This window comes from Danio rerio, chromosome 4 (genome assembly GCF_052040795.2).
Source record: "Danio rerio strain M-AB ecotype USA chromosome 4, GRCz13ab, whole genome shotgun sequence".
Classification (NCBI taxonomy): domain Eukaryota; kingdom Metazoa; phylum Chordata; class Actinopteri; order Cypriniformes; family Danionidae; genus Danio; species Danio rerio.
Window position 1 is genome coordinate 9,677,501 of NC_141024.2, and position 21,611 is coordinate 9,699,111.

The 21,611-nt window shown below is 34.2% G+C and overlaps 2 protein-coding genes across 9 annotated transcripts in view; one reads left to right on the forward strand and one right to left on the reverse strand.

The window, feature by feature from the left end:
* Positions 1 to 8,785, forward strand: part of nfyba (nuclear transcription factor Y, beta a) — an 80,687-nt gene extending 71,902 nt beyond the window's left edge. For 3 of the 8 annotated variants that reach the window (XM_087246677.2, XM_087246676.2, XM_087246675.2), the window contains 6 exons: positions 4,036 to 4,126; positions 5,398 to 5,531; positions 5,718 to 5,915; positions 7,207 to 7,285; positions 8,119 to 8,198; positions 8,293 to 8,785. In XM_087246677.2, coding sequence (XP_087102803.1) covers positions 4,036 to 4,126; positions 5,398 to 5,531; positions 5,718 to 5,915; positions 7,207 to 7,285; positions 8,119 to 8,198; positions 8,293 to 8,325 — 615 coding nt within the window. In that variant the 3' untranslated portion in view covers positions 8,326 to 8,785. 8 annotated transcript variants of the gene reach the window in all.
* Positions 8,786 to 8,837: 52 nt separating this feature from the next.
* hcfc2 (host cell factor C2) lies at positions 8,838 to 21,545 on the reverse strand. Its single transcript, NM_001327839.1, is given in 14 exon segments — positions 8,838 to 9,937; positions 12,360 to 12,654; positions 14,999 to 15,184; positions 15,262 to 15,399; positions 15,477 to 15,508; positions 15,823 to 15,880; positions 16,430 to 16,482; positions 17,528 to 17,941; positions 18,034 to 18,140; positions 19,874 to 19,958; positions 20,048 to 20,256; positions 20,546 to 20,706; positions 20,802 to 20,950; positions 21,266 to 21,545. Coding segments are annotated over 14 exon segments (2,127 nt in total). The 5' UTR covers positions 21,426 to 21,545; the 3' UTR covers positions 8,838 to 9,857.
* Between the last annotated feature and the right edge of the window lie 66 nt (positions 21,546 to 21,611).

Below are 21,611 nucleotides of genomic sequence, written 5' to 3' on the forward strand. Positions count from 1 at the left end.
CTTGGGAGATTTAAAGAGGGAACTAATCAATGCTAAAGCCTAATAGAATGTTAATTATTTATTAATGCGATCCCCGCATGCGTAAAGTTGTCTCTACATAATCTTTCGAAGTTACTCTGGGGTGGGCGCAGAAGAGTTTGTGCCCAAATCTAAATTGAAAATTAAGTCTTAATTTACATGGATAGAAACCGTCACAACATTTCCTCCTCGCTAATATAATTACGCATTCACGCTCCACGGCGTACGGTGCTGAGTGAAGCAGAAAACCTTTAAAATTCATGCGTGATTCTGCATTCTGGACCTGCTGATTAGAGGCACTTTCTGAGGTGTCCATTCCCAAGAGGAAGCACTCAGAGAATTAGGCCAGAATTACAAGGTCATGGTGTTGATGTCCTCTGGGCCCCTGCGAAAAAAAGACAAGGGAGTTTTTACTGTACAGCAAGAAATTAAAGTGTATGGAAACTCCTAGTAAATGCTGTCATTTGTGGCCGGCCTGTGACCGTAAGTGGAACTTCTGTGCCAGTTTCGGCTTGAAATATGCAGCTAGAACTGGTGAAATATAGGGAAGTGTGTATTTTTGACTTAGAGTAATTAGTTAAAGCTGTTACTGTACGTGCTAATGAGGAAATTACAGTGCCTGTTAAATGCATCACATTACTCTTTTCTCTCAGGTCAGTGATGAGCATGTCAGGGTTTTGTAATTAGAATTGGATATTTCAGAGCTGGCATGTTCAAATTGGTATTTTTTTTAGAAAATGTTGGCCTCTAGGCTACCCACATCAGCAGTCAGAAATAAGCCAACTATACAGCAGGAAGGAATTAAGACCACTTGAAAATTCTCTTGTTTTTAATAAATGTAGTATTGAGTAAAACATTTTCCCCCTCAGTTACAACAAATGAAAGCATTTTTTTTTTTTTTTTTTTTGGACCTGTTGGCATTTCTAAGGGGAACAAATATCTGTTCAAATTACAACACATATTATCAGATTTTTGCAGAATGAAACTATTAACATTTTCCTCAAGCCCATAATAAATTCAGTGAAACCAGATAAACTGAATTCTGGTTTACCTAAGTTTCTTTCAATTAAATAGATATTTTCGAATGAAGGAATGAATGAATGAATGAATGAATGAATGAATGAATGAATGAATGAATGAATGAATCCACATAAAATGAATTTGGGTATACGTATCTTAATGTATTCCATTTATAGCTAGAGATATTTTGGATTCAATTAAGGAATTTATTTATTTATTTTTATTTAGGGTTTGAGTAAAACAATTTCCCTCTTAATAACAACAAATGAAAACGTACTAACCTATAACAAAACACCAAACCTATAATAAGTCCAGTGAAGACCAACAGAATTCGGGTATATCTTAATTTTTCTAATAATATAAATATTTTGGTTCAAATAAATATTTAAATAAATTAATAAATTGTGTTTGAGTAAACACAACAAATAAATAAAAACAAATGAAAACATGTTTTTTTTCTAACAGACACACAGACAGACAGACAGATTGATTGATTGATTGATTGAATTCAGTTGACAGTGAACCCAGATAAACAGAATTCGGGTATATCTAAATTTCTTCCAAGATATAGATTTTGGTTAAAATAAATAAATGTATTAATTAAATTATTTATTTATTTAGGACTATTTATTTAATGTATTAGTATAATGTTTTTCCCCTGAATAAAAACAAATGAAAACCTGTTTCTGCGGAATTGTTTTTAGAAATTAGTTTATTTATTTGAAAACTACATCAAATATGATCAGAACTTTACAGGAGGAAACAAATATTAACTTTTTTCTCAAACCCTTAATACATCGACATAAACAGAATTCAGGTTTATCTTAATTGCTTCTATTTATAGCTATAGATATTGAGGAATGAATGAATGAATGAATGAATGAATGAATGAACGAACGAACGAACGAATGAATGAATACCAACAAAATAAAACGTTTGTTTTCAGAATTCAGACCAATTGGCATGTCTGAGGGGGAAAATAAATCTGTTTCTCTAAATGACGAATATTATCAGACCTTCACAGAATGAAAGAAAAATAAATCCAGTGAATCCAGATAAACAGAATTCTGATATATCTTAATTTCATTCACTTATAGCTATAGATATTTTGGTTAAAAAAAAAAAAAAAATATATATATATATATATATATATATATATATATATATATATATATATATATATATATATATATATATATATATATATATATATATATATATATATATATATATATAAATAATAAATAAATTTATTTGTTTGTTTGTTTTAACCAAAATATCTATATAATTGGAAGAAATGTATTAATATATATATATATATATATATATATATATATATATATATATATATATATATATATATATATATATATATATATATATATAACAGCATTCTGGTATTTTTTGATTTCTTTGATTATATATAAAAATTATATATGTAATTTTTTTTGATAGACAGACAGACAGACAGATAGACAGATAGATAGATAGATAGATAGATAGATAGATATATAGATAGATAGATAGATAGATAGATAGATAGATAGATAGATAGATAGATAGATAGATAGATAGATAGATAGATAGATAGATAGATAGATAGATAGATAGATAGATAGATAGATAGATAGATAGATAGATTTCGTGTTTGAGTAAAATGTTTTCCCCCTGAATAACAACAAATGAAAACATTATTAACTTAATATAAATACATTTTAATATATACCAGTAATATTTACCTGAGACGTGCAAAGGGAAAATAATCCGGAATAAGAGGAAACAAAAAGGATGTACACATGCTTTCATTCACCAATTTACATAAAATCAATTTATATGCTAATTACCAGTGTTGTATAGGCCTATGTGTTAAGAGCATGGATCTAATGATGTCATCAAACCTAATGAAAGGAACATAATGAGAAAAGAGCACTTTTAAGATTAAAGCGGGGAAAGGTTTGCAAAGGAACATAAACACCAAAATATAATACGCAAATGAGCTTGAGTTTGAATCCAGCGCGCCCCCTGGTGACCTACTTCCGCGCGTGCACAAGCGCGAGCACAAACGGTCTCGCGCAGCTCCATTTCCGTCCAATCAAGTTGCAGCGCGAGCGTGAGTCAGGTTTGTATTTGTCGCTCCGGTCAAATCAATCGCTTCAGATAATTCTAGCGTTTAGTTGATAGTAATGGCCTTTACCGGCAGGTTTTACAAGTGTTACCGGGCCGAAATACCCGTTAAATAAAGGCATTGTTGAAAGGAAAGCTGTTTGAGCATGGGTAACGTTAAGGGATTATTAGAGTGGAGAGATGGAGGCTACATGTACGCGAGGCCCCGATGAGATATTTTACAACATTTTACAAACACATGAGCCTTATTTGTAAAATAAGACAGGTGTATTTAAGTTAAAGCATCTAACATGTCCACAAATGAGCCGTTTCCCTGCTGTTAAATGTGGGTAATTAGCTAGCTTGAGCTGGCGTCATGCTAACCCGCTAGCTTGACTATCATAACAAAGGCAGCAAGAGATGCAAACAGATAATTATGTAACCACGTATTAATGGCATATTCTACATGTTTATTTCATATTTGTTTCTAATATTTATTTTATCCTATATATTTGTAAATATGGTTCGTAAACAGTGTAAATATTTAACGTTACTTAAATTTATTTATCAATATTAACTATGCTATAGTTAGCCATCTATATGTTCAATATTACCGTTCATGTTGTTAATATTATGAAAATTGTTAATATTATAGCTGGATAGAAGTATAAATTCTTGAATTAATGTATAAATATTGTCTATCCCATATTTAAGCTGCCATATGTTTGTTGTTGTTATGATTTGTATTGGTGATTGTTTTTTATTTGTTCAAATCACATTGTAAAAAAAATAAAAAAAAGATAAAGGGTTATTAGCATGCATTTCTTACAGATAAAGAAAACAAGCTGTAGATTGGAATATATATTCAAATAAAACTTCTCTCTGTGCTTTCAGATGGACGGAGACAGCAGCACCACGGATACCACTCAGTTAGGAATAACTGGAGAGTATATGGCCGGAGGGACATATGTCTTAGCCCAGGAAGGTAAAGGAACGAAGGCATTCCAACATCTAAACAAACCAAAAACAGGGCAGAATGATGTGACCATAAAGAGACAAAATTATTCACATAGTTGCAGTGTTGCTCACCCTCAAAACAATTAAGCACATTTAGCCAAGCATACAACATTGTTTTGCATTAGAGCTGCACATTACATGTCATTTCAGCATTGATAATGTAACGTGTGCATCCACAATAGTCACATCGTAGTGATAAATGCAATGTTGTGTGGACTTGCAGTGTAATTTTTACATTTGCTTATACAAAATCATAATACATGCACTATTTATTTAACTTTTATCTTAGCTTTGTTGCATTAATCTATGCTTGTAGTTTATTACATGTCATGCATGATTCACTCTCCCACAGAATCTGCCCAATCAAAATCAATACATTCGGTAACACAATCAATTCTCACTATAACTAGTTGCTTATTAGCATGCATGTTATTGAGATATTGGCTGCTTATTAGTACTTCTAAAGCATATGTTCTGTATGATCTTGTTCTACATCCCTAATCCTACCCCAATACCTAATGTACCCTAATAACTATTAATAAGGAGCAAATTAGAAGTTTACTGAAGCAAAGTATAAATGGTTTGCTTAGAGCGAGAACTGAACCTTAATATAAAGTGTGACCAAAAATTCTTTCCAAGTATATCGCAATATACATCACAGAAAAACAAAGATGTCAGATTTTTCCAATATCATGCAGCCCTATTTTGCATGTTTGCTTTCATCAAAAACCGTAAACTCTAAGTGAAGCATGGCTAAATGTGTAATTTTCTTCAATGTACTGTACCAAACAAGCTAAAAGAGCAGAACTAGAAGTGTGAACAACACCCCTTAGAAAGCATTTTTTATTATTGTAAGATAAGATTTATCTGGAGAGACTTTAAATGAATTATTTTTAAATGTGAATCCTTCTAAAATTGAAGAATTGTTATTAAAAGGAAACCTTAAAAAACTGTTTTAGAGTTTTATCTTGTATATTATCATCATTATTATTATTATTTATGCATTTTACTTTGTATGTTATTTATTGCTGTTGATGGCTTTTAATTGTTAGAATATTTTTATAATTATAGAAAATTGGTATTCATAAAATGTGGTAAACTTCATCTGTTTTTTTTGTTGTTGTTGTTGTTTGTTGACATGACATGGCTATAGAAGCTGAAATGCCAATAAAATTAAAACTCTCTCTCTCTCTCTCTCTTTGCATTTTGTTAAATATTTTGTATTTGTTTTATCTGCAGATGATGGGGATGAAAGTTTTAATGACCATGATGATGGAAATGGCAGCAAAGACTTCTTCAGAGAGCAAGACATTTACCTTCCTATCGCTAATGTCGCCCGCATCATGAAGAATGCCGTCCCACAAACTGGAAAGGTATTTGCTCTTTTTTTTATGTGTGTGTGTGTTTCATGATTACTCCTACAGCCTTAGAAATCCTGTAAATGTTATATTAAATATTAAATTGCACTGAGAGCTGTTTCTGTGTTTAGTATTTCAAAAACAAAATTCAGTTATTCAATTAAAGAACTTGTCTGCTTTCACTTCTCGTTTCAATCGCAGATCGCGAAGGATGCGAAAGAGTGTGTGCAGGAGTGTGTGAGCGAGTTCATCAGCTTCATCACATCCGAGGCCAGCGAGAGATGCCACCAGGAGAAACGCAAGACCATAAACGGAGAGGATATCCTGTTCGCCATGTCCACTCTGGGTTTCGACATGTATGTGGAGCCGCTTAAACTCTACCTTCAGAAGTTTAGAGAGGTATTACTCCTTCTCTTACATACAGACCAGTTCAAAGTGTCCCATCTATGCTATTATTCCTGATTTTATTTTTTTGGAGGTCACCTATAATACGTCATCCATCCATCTAAGATTAAAACACACTAATGTCTTTAGCCTCATAGAAGGCAAGGCAAGTTTATTCATATAGCACGTTTCATACACAATGGTAATTCAAAGAGCTTTACATAAACAAGAATATAAGGAACAAGTATAAAAAATAAAAACATTAAAGAATGAAAATGATTAAAAACATTAAAATGTTAAAACACCGAGATGAAAAGAAAGACAATAGTGCGATCTGTCGGCACAGCTTTACAGATGTGTTTTAAGTCTTAATTCAAAGGCTTAAAACCGTTCGCCAACATGTAGCGCTATTGCATTTTGAGCATCATAAGTTTCCAGAGTCTCAGCTTGCAGACCTTTCCTGATTTCATCTCCACTCTTTTGCTCCAACTTCACTTCCTGTCTAGAAACTGTCCTATCATAATAAAGGCAAAGGAACTGCAAAGAAAATCTTACAGCAACAATCTTTTTTTTTTTTTTTTTAAATAGTCATAGTATCACCTGTTTTCTCAGTGTAAACAGTTAAGCTGATAAGCTAATAATGTTACTCTAAGCATTTTTTCGAGAGCCTACTCTGCTCTGATTGGTCAGATGGCACAGCATTTTGTGATTTGGCCAATGGCTTACAACGCGTCTCGGCAACTGAACACTCATTAAGATGGGAACTTAAACTGTTTCGGTTAGTTTGGAATTGGTTCATTTGGTGAATAATACTTTAATTTTATCTGCACTTAAATCTATGTCATCTATATTACACATTCGATGCAAAATAATAATAATAATAATAATAATGTTCAAAAAGCTCAATTATTTGTCAGATGGCACAGCTTTTGTGATTTGAATGCCTTACATTACGTCACAGCAACTGAACACAGATTAAGATTAAAATTGCTTGCAAACTGTTTCTGGCTGTTTTCAATCGACTCTTTCATTTGGTAAATCTATATTATCAATATTACACGTACAAAATAATAATAACAACATTAAAAAGCTTAATAGGGGTACTTTAAACATTTAAAATACATTACTCCATATCATAAGCCAAACAATTAATGTTCCACCTGTAATAAGAATTATCAAGAACATTTCTTTGAGACGTTTCGCCTCCACTTATGAAACAATATTGCAGTATTTATTACCTCCGTATGTCATTGTATTTTTAGAGCGCACGTTTTTAGAAATGAAGTAACATTCTCTTGTTTCCAAGGCAATGAAGGGCGAGAAAGGCATCACTCCGGTTGCTGTTGGCGAAGGCCTTGGAGAAGATCTTACAGATGAGACTTTCAGTAAGTGCGAACTCTTTCATGAATATCAGGTTGTTTTGCCCACGAGTTCGAGTCAATAGATTGTTGAGTATCTACCGAAACCCGATCCAACACTTGTATTACACATTAAAAAAAGAGAACAGAGAGTGAAGAAACAGATCCAGGATGTTTTTTTTTTTTTATTTCATTCACCTTGTTTTAAAATTCAACAACTCTGTTAACAAACAGAGCACTTCTGTAAGGTAGCTTTTACAATCAAGTAATAAATGGCATCAATTCTTCACTTTTGGACTTTAGTGCAACAGTAAATATTAAAAAACAATCTAATAGAAAAACAAATAGCACCTCAACTTAAAATACCCGGCAGGCAATCCCAAGACTACATATCTCATAGTTTGCTTTGGCAAAGTTGTCAACTTTATAGTACCTCCAGACCGCAGACATACTCGCTCTTTCCTCTTCAAGCTGCTTCCGTGTTGTACTTTGCCTGGCATTTAACCAATAGCATCTCTGCAACAAAGTGAAGTCATGCCGCACATGTTGCTGTTTCTGTGTGAAGTCAAGAAAGAGGTCTAACTCTGGACCACCACAATAACTATAGATGTGTTGAAAATTAATAAGAATGTATATTCGAGTCCTGACCGGGAGGTAACGTCCAATTACGATCTTAAACCGTGTGCCTGATTTCCGATCACGTGATTAGATCTGGACATCCCTACTTTTTAGCAATTATTTTTTACCAAAAATATGATGTGATTGATGCATAAAGCGCTGTTTGCATTGTGATTTTTAATAATTGCACTTTATAGGGTGTTCTGTTATGAATTAAGTGTTTGATGCTTTTTAACTTGCAGCCGGTCAGTTGCCTGCGGGACTGATCACTGCGGATGGCCAGCAACAGAATGTGATGGTGTACACCACTTCATACCAGCAGGTTAGCATCAAAGCCTCATATTTAATTGTGGATTTCTGGAAAAGTATCAGACAGAGTGAAACATTTACTCATATTTTTTTCTTTTCTTTTTTAGATCCCTGGAGTTCAGCAGATACAATTCTCATGACCGGAGCACAGGCCTGACTGTATCTAGTGACCTGTCCAGCGTCCAGACAGACTTTATCTCTTGCCTTGCAAAGTTTTCAGGTCAGTGCTGGAAGACCAACAAGATGCCTGGTTACCAGAGCAGGAACAAAAAAGTGCCTGTTGCCAGGAAGATGATTTGATCTTAAGTGATGTCTTGTACTTCATTCAGTATTACATTTAGGCCAGTTTGTTTCGCTTGGTCTGCTTTGTACAGGTTACACCAAATTATGTTGTTGTTTTTTTTTTGTGTGTGTGTGTGGGGGAGGGATTCCTTGTATTTAATAGTTTTTAAAGTTCGGGATGGGGCAGTGGGAACACACAAAAAGGCCATATTGACGTTTTACAGTCCCAAAATTAAGGTAGTTCTCATTTGATCTTAATTAACTTCACCAACTGATATTGTTATGCTGATTCTTTAAATAAAATTGTGATGTCTTTGACGATTGTGTCTTTTAAAAGCATGAATAATCAGACAAAATGAATTGCAGCAGGTTGGTTACAACAGTGAGTTTTATTGTAGTACCTCTTTTAGCCTACACAAAAAGCCCATTTTGAGAAAGTGTAGTAAAAAATGTAACTGAAATGTTGTGTAACAGCTAAAAGAAGGTCTGTAAACATAAGTGGTGAATTAAATAGGATGCATACAGTACATGGCTTTACAAAGAAGATACTGATATCTGAGTATGTATAGAAATGTTTTAGAGAGCACAATCTGTGGCATTAATACTCTTGTAGATAATTGGCATGCTAATGGAACATAATACAGAATCATCTTTAATGCATTAGGAATTATGAAAACGGGGTATTAAAAAGCCCCCAGTAGACAGATCATCTTAATTGCATAGAGTAAATAATGAAGTAGACATATTACTATGTATAATTGATGAACGCATTAAATATTTAACCCGGCTTGCTGAATGTATATTTTTATAGAAAAATTGTTGTCCTAAATATTTTCCTGAATTATCTTTAACTTGTTCTTGCTGTAATTATTACCTACAGTGATAAGGCACAGGAAAGTTAAGCTATTAAAGTCAGTTAAGAGTAAGAACTCTTCTAAATTAGGTGAAAAACAACAGCGAAACAGAACTGCGTGGAGTTCTTTTTGTATAAACTACTGAAAATTACGCTCTTCCTAAAAATAAACAAGGCTATTTTAAGCAGTGTACAACATTGTTTTTCAAGATTACTTTCCCTCTAAGGCGTGATCCAATTTTTGTAACTACAACGCAATAAAAATATATATTTATGAACCAAATATATAAAAAAAGTCTTTAAGTAAAATGTGCATTTTACAGTGATGATGACCCATTGGACTGGCACTCAATCAGCTTCACTCAAAAGCTAATGCTTGCAGTATAAACAATACCACGACATTGTAAAAAAAACAAGTAAGGAAAAACATGATGGACTGAATCTATTTCCAGTCATCTAAGTGGTTAAATTAAAATGTCAAAAAGTCTTTATGGAATAAAAGCAGAGAGTCCTGGAGGTTTGGCATGAGGGGTGAGTTCATCTGCAGGTGGTGTCAGGCTCTGCTGCTGAACTACTGGAGTCTGTCGGCATCACTGACGGCTTCAGTTTACTCGCATCTGCAGGATGACACATTCAGATGTTAGGACTCACTATTATATTACATTTCAGTGTATGTTAAGCAGACGCACGAAGTACAGCTATCAGTTCTGTTGCAATTTTCTGTGATACTTGGAAACACCGAAAGGAGGATTTTACTTTTCTGCGAAGTTAAAAATCTTGAAAGAAATCCACAATTATGTTTCACCATTAATTAAGCATAACACCTCGCTAGCTATGTTTTCATTCAAAGGTGCTTATTTAACTTGTGTGCAAACATTTAATATAACATAAAACATTTACAAGTGAAGCACTTGATTATGTGACTTTTCGATGTGCACGCAGTCACTTATTCTGTATAAGTGTTTCCATTATCATCATACATTATTATGTTAGCTTTAAATGCATCTCGACTGGGCAGTTTTTTATTGCAGATTCTTTAAATTGATTCACATCTTGGAATTTCCATTCAGCATTTATTTTACTTCAAAATCCTAAAATAGAATTTCAACAAAGCTAATAAACAGCACTATTTTAATAACATTAATAAAAAAAGAAATGATTCTTGAGCACAGAGTATCTGCGGGGTCTTAAAAGTCTCAAATTTCAAAAGCTACATTTTAGTGCTTAGGAAGTCTTAAATGTCCTGAAATATTGTGTTGTAGGTCTTAAATCTTTTTTTTAACAGGTCTTAATTTTCCTTTGTTCATGTATAGCTACTATGGTTGCACGGTTAACCGGTACTCTGGTGGTATCACGATTTTGTATGGCTCCAAAATACCGGCGGTGCCACTGCAGTTTGTAAGCAGTAGTATCGCCACTAATGGTTTATCTACAATAGATAATGTTGCATGTGGAAAAGTCACTAAAATGCTCACACGCTTGTGCAACAATAGATGTTTTATTAGTCTGTGGAGCACTTTAAGGTTGCAAAACTGTAGAATTCACGCCTTTTTTATGGTAGCCTATTGCACGTTTTCTAACAATTCAGTTCGAACGCACATCTTCGATTTATTTCTGTTCCTGTTAATATGATTTAGTAGCCACAACAACTAAGACAATCTCTTTTAAAAGGACGACTCGCAAAGTGAAATTTTGAATTAGTTTGCATAGTTACCTGATAAGACTAAAAAAATTGTATGAAAAATCCAAAATAGCAACAGGAAACATTGAAACTGTTTTTGGCCACTTCATAAAGCTGATTTCTGTTGGGAAAAAAGTGCTCTTTTGTAACAAATTGTACTCTGTATAATTTGTATCTTTATTTTAATGTATTTTTGTTGGTCAGTTATCTACAAAATAAACAAAAAGAAGGAATATATTTTAGGTGAAGTGAGGTGCAAATGATACTTTTTGCCCTTGAGGGTATTATGAAATTCAAGTTTTATAACATAAAATATAGTATTTCTGACAATTTTCTTTATAATTCGAGTTATGAATTACAGTATCGCAATAGTACTTGGTATTGCTGGTATAGTATCGTAAGATTAATTAATGATATCGCAACATCCCCAATAGCTACTTAATCTGGCCATTAATACCCATACCATCACCAACAATCTGTCTCAATAAAACTTTTTATTAAAAAAAGCCTTTAATTACTTTCCTTACAGTAACATTTCATTTATTTAATGCTGAGCATACTGACCTGACCTATATTTTATTATTATTAATATTATAGACTGAAGTAATCAATAGCGATGTTTTGTTCTGTTCTTGGTAAGGGTTATATAGTTTGTGAATGAATATATTCGAAAGTTAATAACAAATATTCAAACTAAATTATTATTGTTATTGTATTATTAAATGTATTCAATTTTAGTCATTTTATATAGGGTAAGTGAAAATCCTTTCAAACTGGGATATTCAATAAACATCCTTAACATTTAGCCCTGTGTAATCTAAAATTTCATTGATGGTGGTCTTAAAAATGTCTTAAAATGAACTTAAACCCTGAGAGCACTAAAGCATCATTTCAGAATTATTATTGAAGGATTAATCCTCAAGGGCTAAACGTTCAGTTTGGACTCACACAGGATCCTTGCTTAGCTAATAACCATCAACAGAAGCATAAGGTAAGTTGACTTAAGTATTTATTGATTATTCAAATTCTGATTGCTTCATATGTAGATTATAGGTTAAAATGTAGAAATCGATTTACTCTCTCTAGTTTTAATTAGTTATATATACACAATCACCAGCCACTTTTAGGAACACCTGTGTAGCTGCTCGTTATCATGAGCAACCAATCAGATCAACCAAGAGGAGTTCAAACTGAGCATTAGAATGGATGAAAGCTAATTATGGCCATTTTGAAAGCCAGCTATCAAGGTGTACCTAATATCATGGAGGTGAGTGTGCATGGCTGTTTGGTGATTTAACAGGAAATGCATAAACATCAAAGACATGGCGATTGATGAAGCTTTAGAAACTCCTGCGCACCTTGCAGCCAGCGTATTTGAGTAGCCGGACCGTAGCCCTGGTCGTTCTTGGCAGCGATTCTGAAGACGATGGCAGGCCGTGCAGAGCAGTCGATGTGTGCATTGCTCAGCTGGGCTTCGGTGACTGTGCATGAAGTCTTGGTCCCCCGGTAGATTCGGATGAAGGCCAGTTCACCTGGACGCTCCACCAGGCTGTTCCCTCGACTCTTCCTCACAGCCAAATACATTGAATACTCCATGATCTTCCCGGACACTGAGGTCGGAGGCTCCCAGGAGATGTGCACAGAGTCAGTACCCTGAAATCATGCATAGCACAAAAGTGAAAATTTAACCTGTGCAAAATGTTTATATCTGCTTGTTAAGTGTGACGTCAAGCGAAGCGGCTTCCTGGTCCAAGCGATATATTAAACTGTATGGGGAGACTCATAAAATTGTAATAATAAACGTTTACAAAGCTCTGTAATACTTTAGACAGTCACGATTGCTATATATATATACCTCCATGCCTAATATTCAATGGCTAGAAAGTGATTCTTTTTTTATAAATTGTTCAAATTTAGGTATTTGTGAGATTGTTGTGTGCACTGATTTTATATAAAATTACTTTAATGTTTGATATAAATATTGATCATAATTTTTTTTTTAATTCAAATGAGTGGTGGCTTGGACCCGGATAAAGTATTACATGTGTCACCAACACGTCACCACTTAACAAGCGGATAGCATAAAAGATTCAGAAAATAAGCTCTGAGAATGAAAATTCATGTTTGTTTTTTGATGCACATACAGGAATTTATTTGGTAAATGTGTTTGTATCATAGTTTATGTGCATGTATTATCAGATAAAATTGTATCTAACTCAATAGGCTATATGCACACGGGACTTTAAATGTTCAGCCAGCCAGCCTCAACACTTCTGGTAAACTGTCATTACATTATAAAATCACCATGTTTAAGGTCAGATTTCTTTAAAAATCTGTGATCTTCACTGTCTGATAGATATACAATATGATGTGGGTCTAAGACTGGACAAGAAGCACTGCATTAGATTCCACTTTCCCCACCATCTCTTTAAAATATGAGTTTTTTAGACCCCAGTATGGAGTTTCTATGCTAGCCTGCTGGAACTCACAATGCTAGTGGATACATGCTCTTTCATCTCGTTTTACGCTTTGAATGCAACTAAATGAATGCTTCAATCTATTTAACAATGTATTTTCATGACAATACAATATCGATGCTGTAAAAGGAACCTTATGAAATTGAAAATTGTCGCATTAAGCGTTCACTGGAAGTCGGCTGAAAAACACTTGCTGTGCATATACTACACTGAGCTTTTATGTGGATTTTTAGAATTGATGCACATCTTGGCATTTCCATCAGCATTTTTGTGACCCTGGACCACAAAACCAGTCTTAAATTGCACAGGTATAGTTTTGGCAGTGGCCATAAATAAATGTAATGAGTCAAAATGTTTGATAAAAAAAAACAACATTAAATTATTAAGTAAAGATCATGTTCCATGAAGATATTTAGTACATTTCCTACAGTAAATATATCAAAACTTAATTTTAAACACGGACAATGCTCATTTATCTACAGTAAAAACTAAATAAGCCACAGTTAGCCACAAGGGTTCATTTTCATGTTTTCCCCTGCCAGATTTTAAAAAGGCAACCTTAAACCAAAAATACATTATTACACATGCTGTATCAATAAAATTGCATACAGCAAAAATATAACAAATTAAACATGATACAAACTTGATTCACTTTTAGCCATTTCTATAACAGTATGCATTGCTAAGAAGTTAATTTGGACAACATTAAAGGCATTTTTCCCAGTGTTTGTAATAGTTTTTATTCCTCAAATTCCATACATTCAGTCGTTTCTCAGCCAAATATTAGCCTATCCTAACAAACCACACAGTAGGGCTGCATGCTATTGAAAAAAATCTAACATGCTATATTTTGTTTTTTATTTGTTTGTAATGCGATAGACTTTGTTATACTTGGAAAGAACTTTATTTTAAGGTTCAGTTCTCGCTCTTGGCAAACCATTTAGACTTTTGCTTCAGTAAACTCCTAATGTGCTCCATATTAATAGTTATTAAGGTACTTTAGGTATTGGGTATTTAGGAGTAGGATTAGGAATGTAGAATAAGATCATGCAGAATATGTCGTTTATAAGCACTACTAAGCAGCCAATATCTCAACAACATGCATGCTAATAAGCAACTAGTTAATAGTGAAACTTTTTCCCTGTTATAGATTTTAATTGATTCTGATTCTGTAGGGGAAAGAATCTTACATAACATGTAATAAACAAACTGGGATAGAAGTGTAGATAAGTGAATTAAACTGCATGCATAATGGCTTTATGTAAAAGTTAAACAGCAAAGTCAACTCAACATTGCAAATCATTACGACGTGACTATTGTGGATGAACGCATTACGATATCGGTTCTGAAACGATTTATTGTGCAGCCCTACCACATAGCATATTTTTCAGCTTTCAGATGATGTAAAGATCTCTTACGACAAGTTTTGTTGTCCAGGGTCACAAATGTGCATTAAAACATATCTTAATGTCCTTAAATGCAAGGTGTTTGCATCACGACTGAGGAGAAAATGATCATACCTTAGTGATTTTGACAGCAGATGGTGCGCCAGGGAATCCAGGCTGGCAGGTTTTGAACTCACTGATGGGACTGAAGTCTCCTAGACCACAGCTGTTCAGTCCGGCCACCCTGAACCTATATGTGATTCCTGAGTCCAACTCCTGCTTCTCACAACCTGTAAAACTATGAGGACCCGGCAACTTCCACTGCCGTGCAGAAAAAAAAAGGGTGAAGTAAAACTGCTAGAATGCATTTCACAAATGTGCGGTCTCTGTAGACAAACCTCTGTGTCAGATGATGTGTATTGTGCAGACAGCACTGATGCCATGTCGCCGTTCTCAGAAGGCAGAAAGTAGTGTGTAACCTCACAGAACAGTGTCTTAAACACACCCACGTCAAACCAATCCTTTGTGGTCTCAGGCTGTGAGGGAACACAGGAAATGTATTAGTACTGTATTAGCTGCTTTAAATGTGTTAAGACCACTTTTAACATCCTACCTGCTTGGATGGCTCCGGAGAAATATCTCGCTCTGAGAATAGGAATATAAACAGTGAGACAAGAAAACCACAGTAGGAAATCACCCGACATGCAGATTTAGTAGATTGCCAGGCTTACATGCTTTATTTATTGCCACATCAGCAACTTATAGCTATTTTAGGGCAAGACCAATATACTTAAAACATTACAGGATAAGAACAACTTCATATATCAATAAGTGATGATACACAAATATATAAATAAAATGTATATTAACAATAAAATATGATTTTTCGATTCAATAATTGATAAATAACTTAATTCTTCCAGGTGATACAATAAAGAGTGTATAAAAGCGCTTGTCACCTGTTGGTTGGATGTCTGCCCCATCCTTTCCTTTTTCTTTCTGACTCAAAAGGCTTTCCTGAAAAGAATATTTTCCTTTTAGATGATAATGTCATAGATGGATAGTCTGAACGTTGCTGCTGCACAAAGGACAATCCAATCTACTGGAAAAGACACTAATCGAGACCAACTCCAAATAAACATGTGCGACTTGAACAAATGGGGCTGAGTTGTTATCGTAATGGCAAACATCTTCAAGGAGGATGCAGCACATAAATAAGACTTGTGTTTAAAACTACTTGGGTTAAATATCTGAGGTAACATTGTTCACATTATTAAACAGTTTGGCAGTATTAATTTAGCAACATATTAAATGGTAATCGTGTCCCGGCTGATAGTTATAGTGATGGATGGATGAAAACTATAAATGGATGGAAAGAACTAAATGGATAGATAGATAGACAGACGGATGGATGCACTGATTGATAGATAAATGTATAGATAGATGAATGGATAGAAAGATTGATGGATGGATGGATGGATGGATGGATGGATGGATGGATGGATGGATGGATGGATGGATGGATGGATGGATGGATGGATGGATGGATGGATAGATAGATCTGACCTGCGATGAATAGTCTTTCTCTCTTTTAATTTTGACATCTGCACTTTTGGCGTCTGGAAAGATGACAGGAAAAATAAAACCAACAAAATTTAAATAACACAATTTTTTACATTTATTTCCATTGCAAAAAAATATATAATAATAATAATAAATAAATAAATATATATATATATATATATATATATATATATATGATTTCTTACACTATTTCCAATGTCAAAATGAAAACGCTTGCCAAACATTCTTTCATTTCAGCCAATTAGCATTTTGAGAATGTAAAATGTGGGTGACATATTATACGCTTATATTTTATTATTTATAATACACAAATGTACATTATAATATAAAATACAAACTTTATATACAAGTAAAAACAACACAAATACTTTATACAAAAACTAATCTGTGCAAGTTTTACATGAAGTAATACAGTAAACATAAATAACATGTCATAATTCAAAGTGTGAAAGGAGATGATTCCCATCCTCCGAGGCCTTTTTTAATACTGTTGCCCTCTGGAACAAGGTTCAGAAACATTACATGCTCTTCTAATAGATAGAAATTCACCTTTGTTCCTAAAATGTTACATTTTAGCAAGTTTTACTTTCCTTATTGCTGTTTTTTTGTAGTATTATTATATTTATATAAGTTATTATGAAGCATGCTGGATTTTTTTTGATTGTTTGTAAGTGATCTGTCTATGTGTTTGTTCTATCATGATGCTACTGATTTAATTGCCCCTGGTGGGATAAATAAAGTTGTTCAACTTAAACTTAAAAGTTAAGGTGTAACAATAGTTTTAATAATATATGTAATAATAATATTAATATTAATGTAATAGTATTTTCAACTAATAGATTATGTAGTAGACAAATCGAATAAATTTGCAATCATAATTCAGAATATCTCATCATGCATTTAAGCACATTAAATAATAATATGTTGAAGTGGTTAAGCAGCATTACGGTTTTGTTATTGAATTAAATGTTTAATAGTTTTTTTAATTAGTAGATTATTTAACCTTTAGTCTACAAACAGACTGAATTTGCTATCACAATACACAACATCCCATCATATCAAGTGTGTAATTAGTAATACCTTTCTGCACAGATTCCCTTCTGTCTCCTGGCTCTGGTGGGGGAGTCGGTGCCGTCTGTGGTTCAGCTGAAGTGGAATGATGAGATGTGATTGGCTGTAACTGAAGCAGGTAACACTCAGCTGCAAGCAAGGGCCGCCAGGCGACGTGCAGCATGCTGATGGTGGACTTCACAAGAAAAACTGCTCCAGGGGTGGCGGGCCGCTCAGTTTCCAAGTACCACAGATCTTTGCAGCACACCTGATAGTTATTGTACTTTTTGTATCCGTCTCGGCCACTCCAGATACATAATCGAGAGCCGACTGTTACCGCACAATGCCCGGCGCGTGCTCTTGGCCAGTCTGCATTGTTTTCATCCTGTTCAACCAATCCCTGCTGGTGCTCTTCAGGTGTCAGGTTATGCCATGTTAGCGTGTCTACAGTAAGCAAGCCATAGCAAGAGAAAAATAGTGTTTGTTATTGAAGCTTGATTATGTAGTTGCATTAAAAACAGTGTTCTTTGTAATACCGAAGTTTAGCATGGAAAGAGAGTTGGTGCAGATCCACTTGACTCCATCAGCAGCGAGTGCCTCTTCTTCCTCTCCAATGGGAACCCAGCCTCCGAACACATATAACCTATGATGAAGAACCAAGAATTGGGAGGTAAAGTTAAAAGAGAAATTGGCAAGATGCACATAAATTAATTGAATTATTAAATATGGAAACATAGTTTTGAGCATTGTACATTTAAACTTTCACTATACACTTTTGCTCTGAAGTATGACAAATGCTGTGTGTTTGTATTAGAATCAGGATTAATAAGATAACTTAATATACATACACATCATATGCACATGCAATTTATTAAACATAACACTTCTGTTATTGTGATTTCTGTTTTCCCAGTCGTGAGTTAAAGTCTTGAAACTCAGATTTATTGCAAAATTGTTGTGCTTTTGCATCTATGATAATCTAGATACACATTTGCAAAAAATGCAAATGGAAAAATGCAAGTCTGTGGGGGAAAATATGTAATTGTGAAATATGTAAAACTTTGCAAGGAATTGCTCTATAAATATATACAACTAAACCTGTAGAATGTCAATTAGAAAAAAAAGTCGCAAGAAGAACAAAAAAAAAGACTAAATAGGTCTACATAATCTATATCAAGCTTATAATATCACAATATGAATTATATACTGTTTAGAAACACATTTAAATCCCATTTAATGACATTTAAACCTATTGGGTAACATATATAGTCATTGCACAGCCCTATTTCAAACTCAACATCAGGTGTTTGTGTTAGTGTGTGTGTGTGTGTGTGTGTGTGTGTGTGTGTGTGTATGTGTGTATATATATAAATTATTATAATTATTGTATATTACATATACACAATTATTAAACATTTATTATAACATTTAATTTAAAACAATATATATATTATAACAATATATATATATATATATATATATATATATATATATATATATATATATATAGTGATGTTAATCGATTAAAAAAAAAACAACGGGGCATCAACAAAATGTTGAATGAAAGTGAAACTGCAGTTAAAGAAGAAAGATTAAAAATGAAATACCCGAAACTACAAACAGTAGTCCAGAAAACGCTGGATAGCCTGGTGATGCGACATTAATTGTTTTAAACTTTCCTTCTAAAAGCGCTTCCTTGGTCTTCCTTGGTCCATATTTCTTTGCACACTGAACACACGTCGACCACACAGGAAATTAAGAAAACTGCAACAGCGTTAATGTTTTTAACGTGTTAAATATTTCAAATTAATCGCATGCGTTAATTTTGACAGCACTAATAATAATAATATATATTCACCTTTATTTCTATAGCTTTTTTTACGATATAGATTGTGTCAAAGCAGCTTCACATAGAAGATTATAGTACATTTCAGAGTTTAAGTTCCGTTTAGCTCAGTTCAGTGTGGCTTAATATTTAATACTGAGAGTGCAAACACTGAAGAGGAAATCAGATTAAAAAAAGATAAATTTTTCAAAACACTTCTGTACAGCTTAAAGTGGCATTTAAAGGCTTAACTAGGCTATCTAGGCAGGTTGGGGTAATTAGGCAGTAGACTATCGAAAAATATATAGCTTAAAGGGGCTGATAATATTGACCTTAAAATGTTTTTTTAGAAAAACAAAAACTGCTTTTATTCTAGCCGAAATAAAACAAATAAGACTTTCTCCAGAAGGAAAAATATCAGACACACTGTGTAAATTTCCTTGCTCTATTAAACATCCTTTGTGAATCATTTAAATAAGAAAAAAATAAAAAGGGGGCTAATAATTCTGACTTCAATTGTGTGTATATATATTTATTTTTTGAGACATTACTTGTTTCCAATGACATTGGAGGTGTGCAAACTCCTGGGTAGTGGCAATTGACCTCTGGTTGGAGGCAATGACCATGTCATAGTCTCTGAAATAAATAAAACATAAGTGTGGAGTAAGTTAATTAATATGTAATAAACAGACTATATATGGGTTTGATATTCTGAAATGCCTCACCAATGTCTAACTGCCACAAATCATTCAGTCTGTCCCCACACATGCCCCCAAAGATGTAAAGCTTCGGTGAACTGCCACCCTTTCCACAGTACACCACAGAACTATGGGACTCCCTTGCTGATGGGCCTCCACCTTTAGTTTCAGGAACGTTCCAGCCTTTAACACCGGATTGGGCCTGCAGCTCCAGCTCATAGAAGTCGTCCAGATACCTGCATAATGCCACAAAAGTACAACATCCACGTAAGTATGCATCTGTTGCTGAGTTTGACATAGGGTTGTGCAATATGACAATATATGGACTAAATAAAAAGTCTATCATTTCATATTATGCTCTCTCTTTAATTTTTCACCAATTCAAGTATTCATTTTACAGAAATGATACTATATCAGGATATTTATTATTATTAGGATACGAGACAACTTACATCATGATGTGAGATATTTGTCATATCGCCCAGTCCTAGTTTGACATTATGTTTTGCATACACAACTGCTCACCGTGGTATATTTCCATTCGGGTCCTCACTGTCATTGGCCATTCCTCCAAAAAGGTAACACTTATTAGCATGAAGAGTGAAGCTGTGGCCAATTCGTGGGCATGGAAGCGATCCGTTCTTTGGTGGACGGGGCTTTAGTTTCTTCCACAGCCATCGACTGGCCTAAAAGAAGCGATATAAATTTAGGACCCTCCTATTTAACAATCATAAACTCTTAATGCTTTAATTTTGGTATCAAATAAATGTTATTTCATCACCTGAAGTTCATAGAGACTGTTAGTGTACTGGCCAAACTCAACCATCCCTCCAAACACCAATATCCGTGTGCCTTCACAAACAAAGCCATGAGCGGCACAGCCAGGTGGGATATCCCCTCTCACTGCAGGCAGGAACCACTGCTTGGTCACTGAAAAATGTAAATATTCGCATTAATAAGCTGCATAATGTATTGCTTATGTGATATCAATACTGTTATATTAATATAAAAAACAATGTTAAGGCATGTCTAACTATTTTAATGCAAAATAATAAACATTTCCAGCTATTTGATGATATAGTACCAAAGACTGTAAGGGAAAGGGACTCATTCATTCCAGTGAACTACATATAATCTGAAGTTACGCCTCCATATGCGAATATGCATATCTTATGTTGTTTTATAAACAATGCATGCACTCTGTTGTGTAGTACGAATGCAGTTGTTGTCTATCTAGTGCCCTACCTGAGTTATAAACATGCAGATCGGTCGCAATTCCCTCGTTTCCACCTCCAAACACAACCAGCAGCTCTCGTATGGCCACGGCCCGGTGTCCGTGCCTCGCCCTGGGAACAGGTCCAGCGTAGGACCGAACCCTTTTCCATAGGGGACCCTTTTTAATCATAATGGGCTATGGGTTTAATTTCATATAGGTTTGTTTATGCACAATTGCATTGCATTAAAAGAGTACAGCATGCAAACAGTTCGAATCACTTCCCCGTGCCTAAAAAAATCGACTGTGATTGGCCTGACGCATGTCATGTGATCAGAACGCGGTGCACTTTCGACCAATCAGAGACGTGTTCTTCTT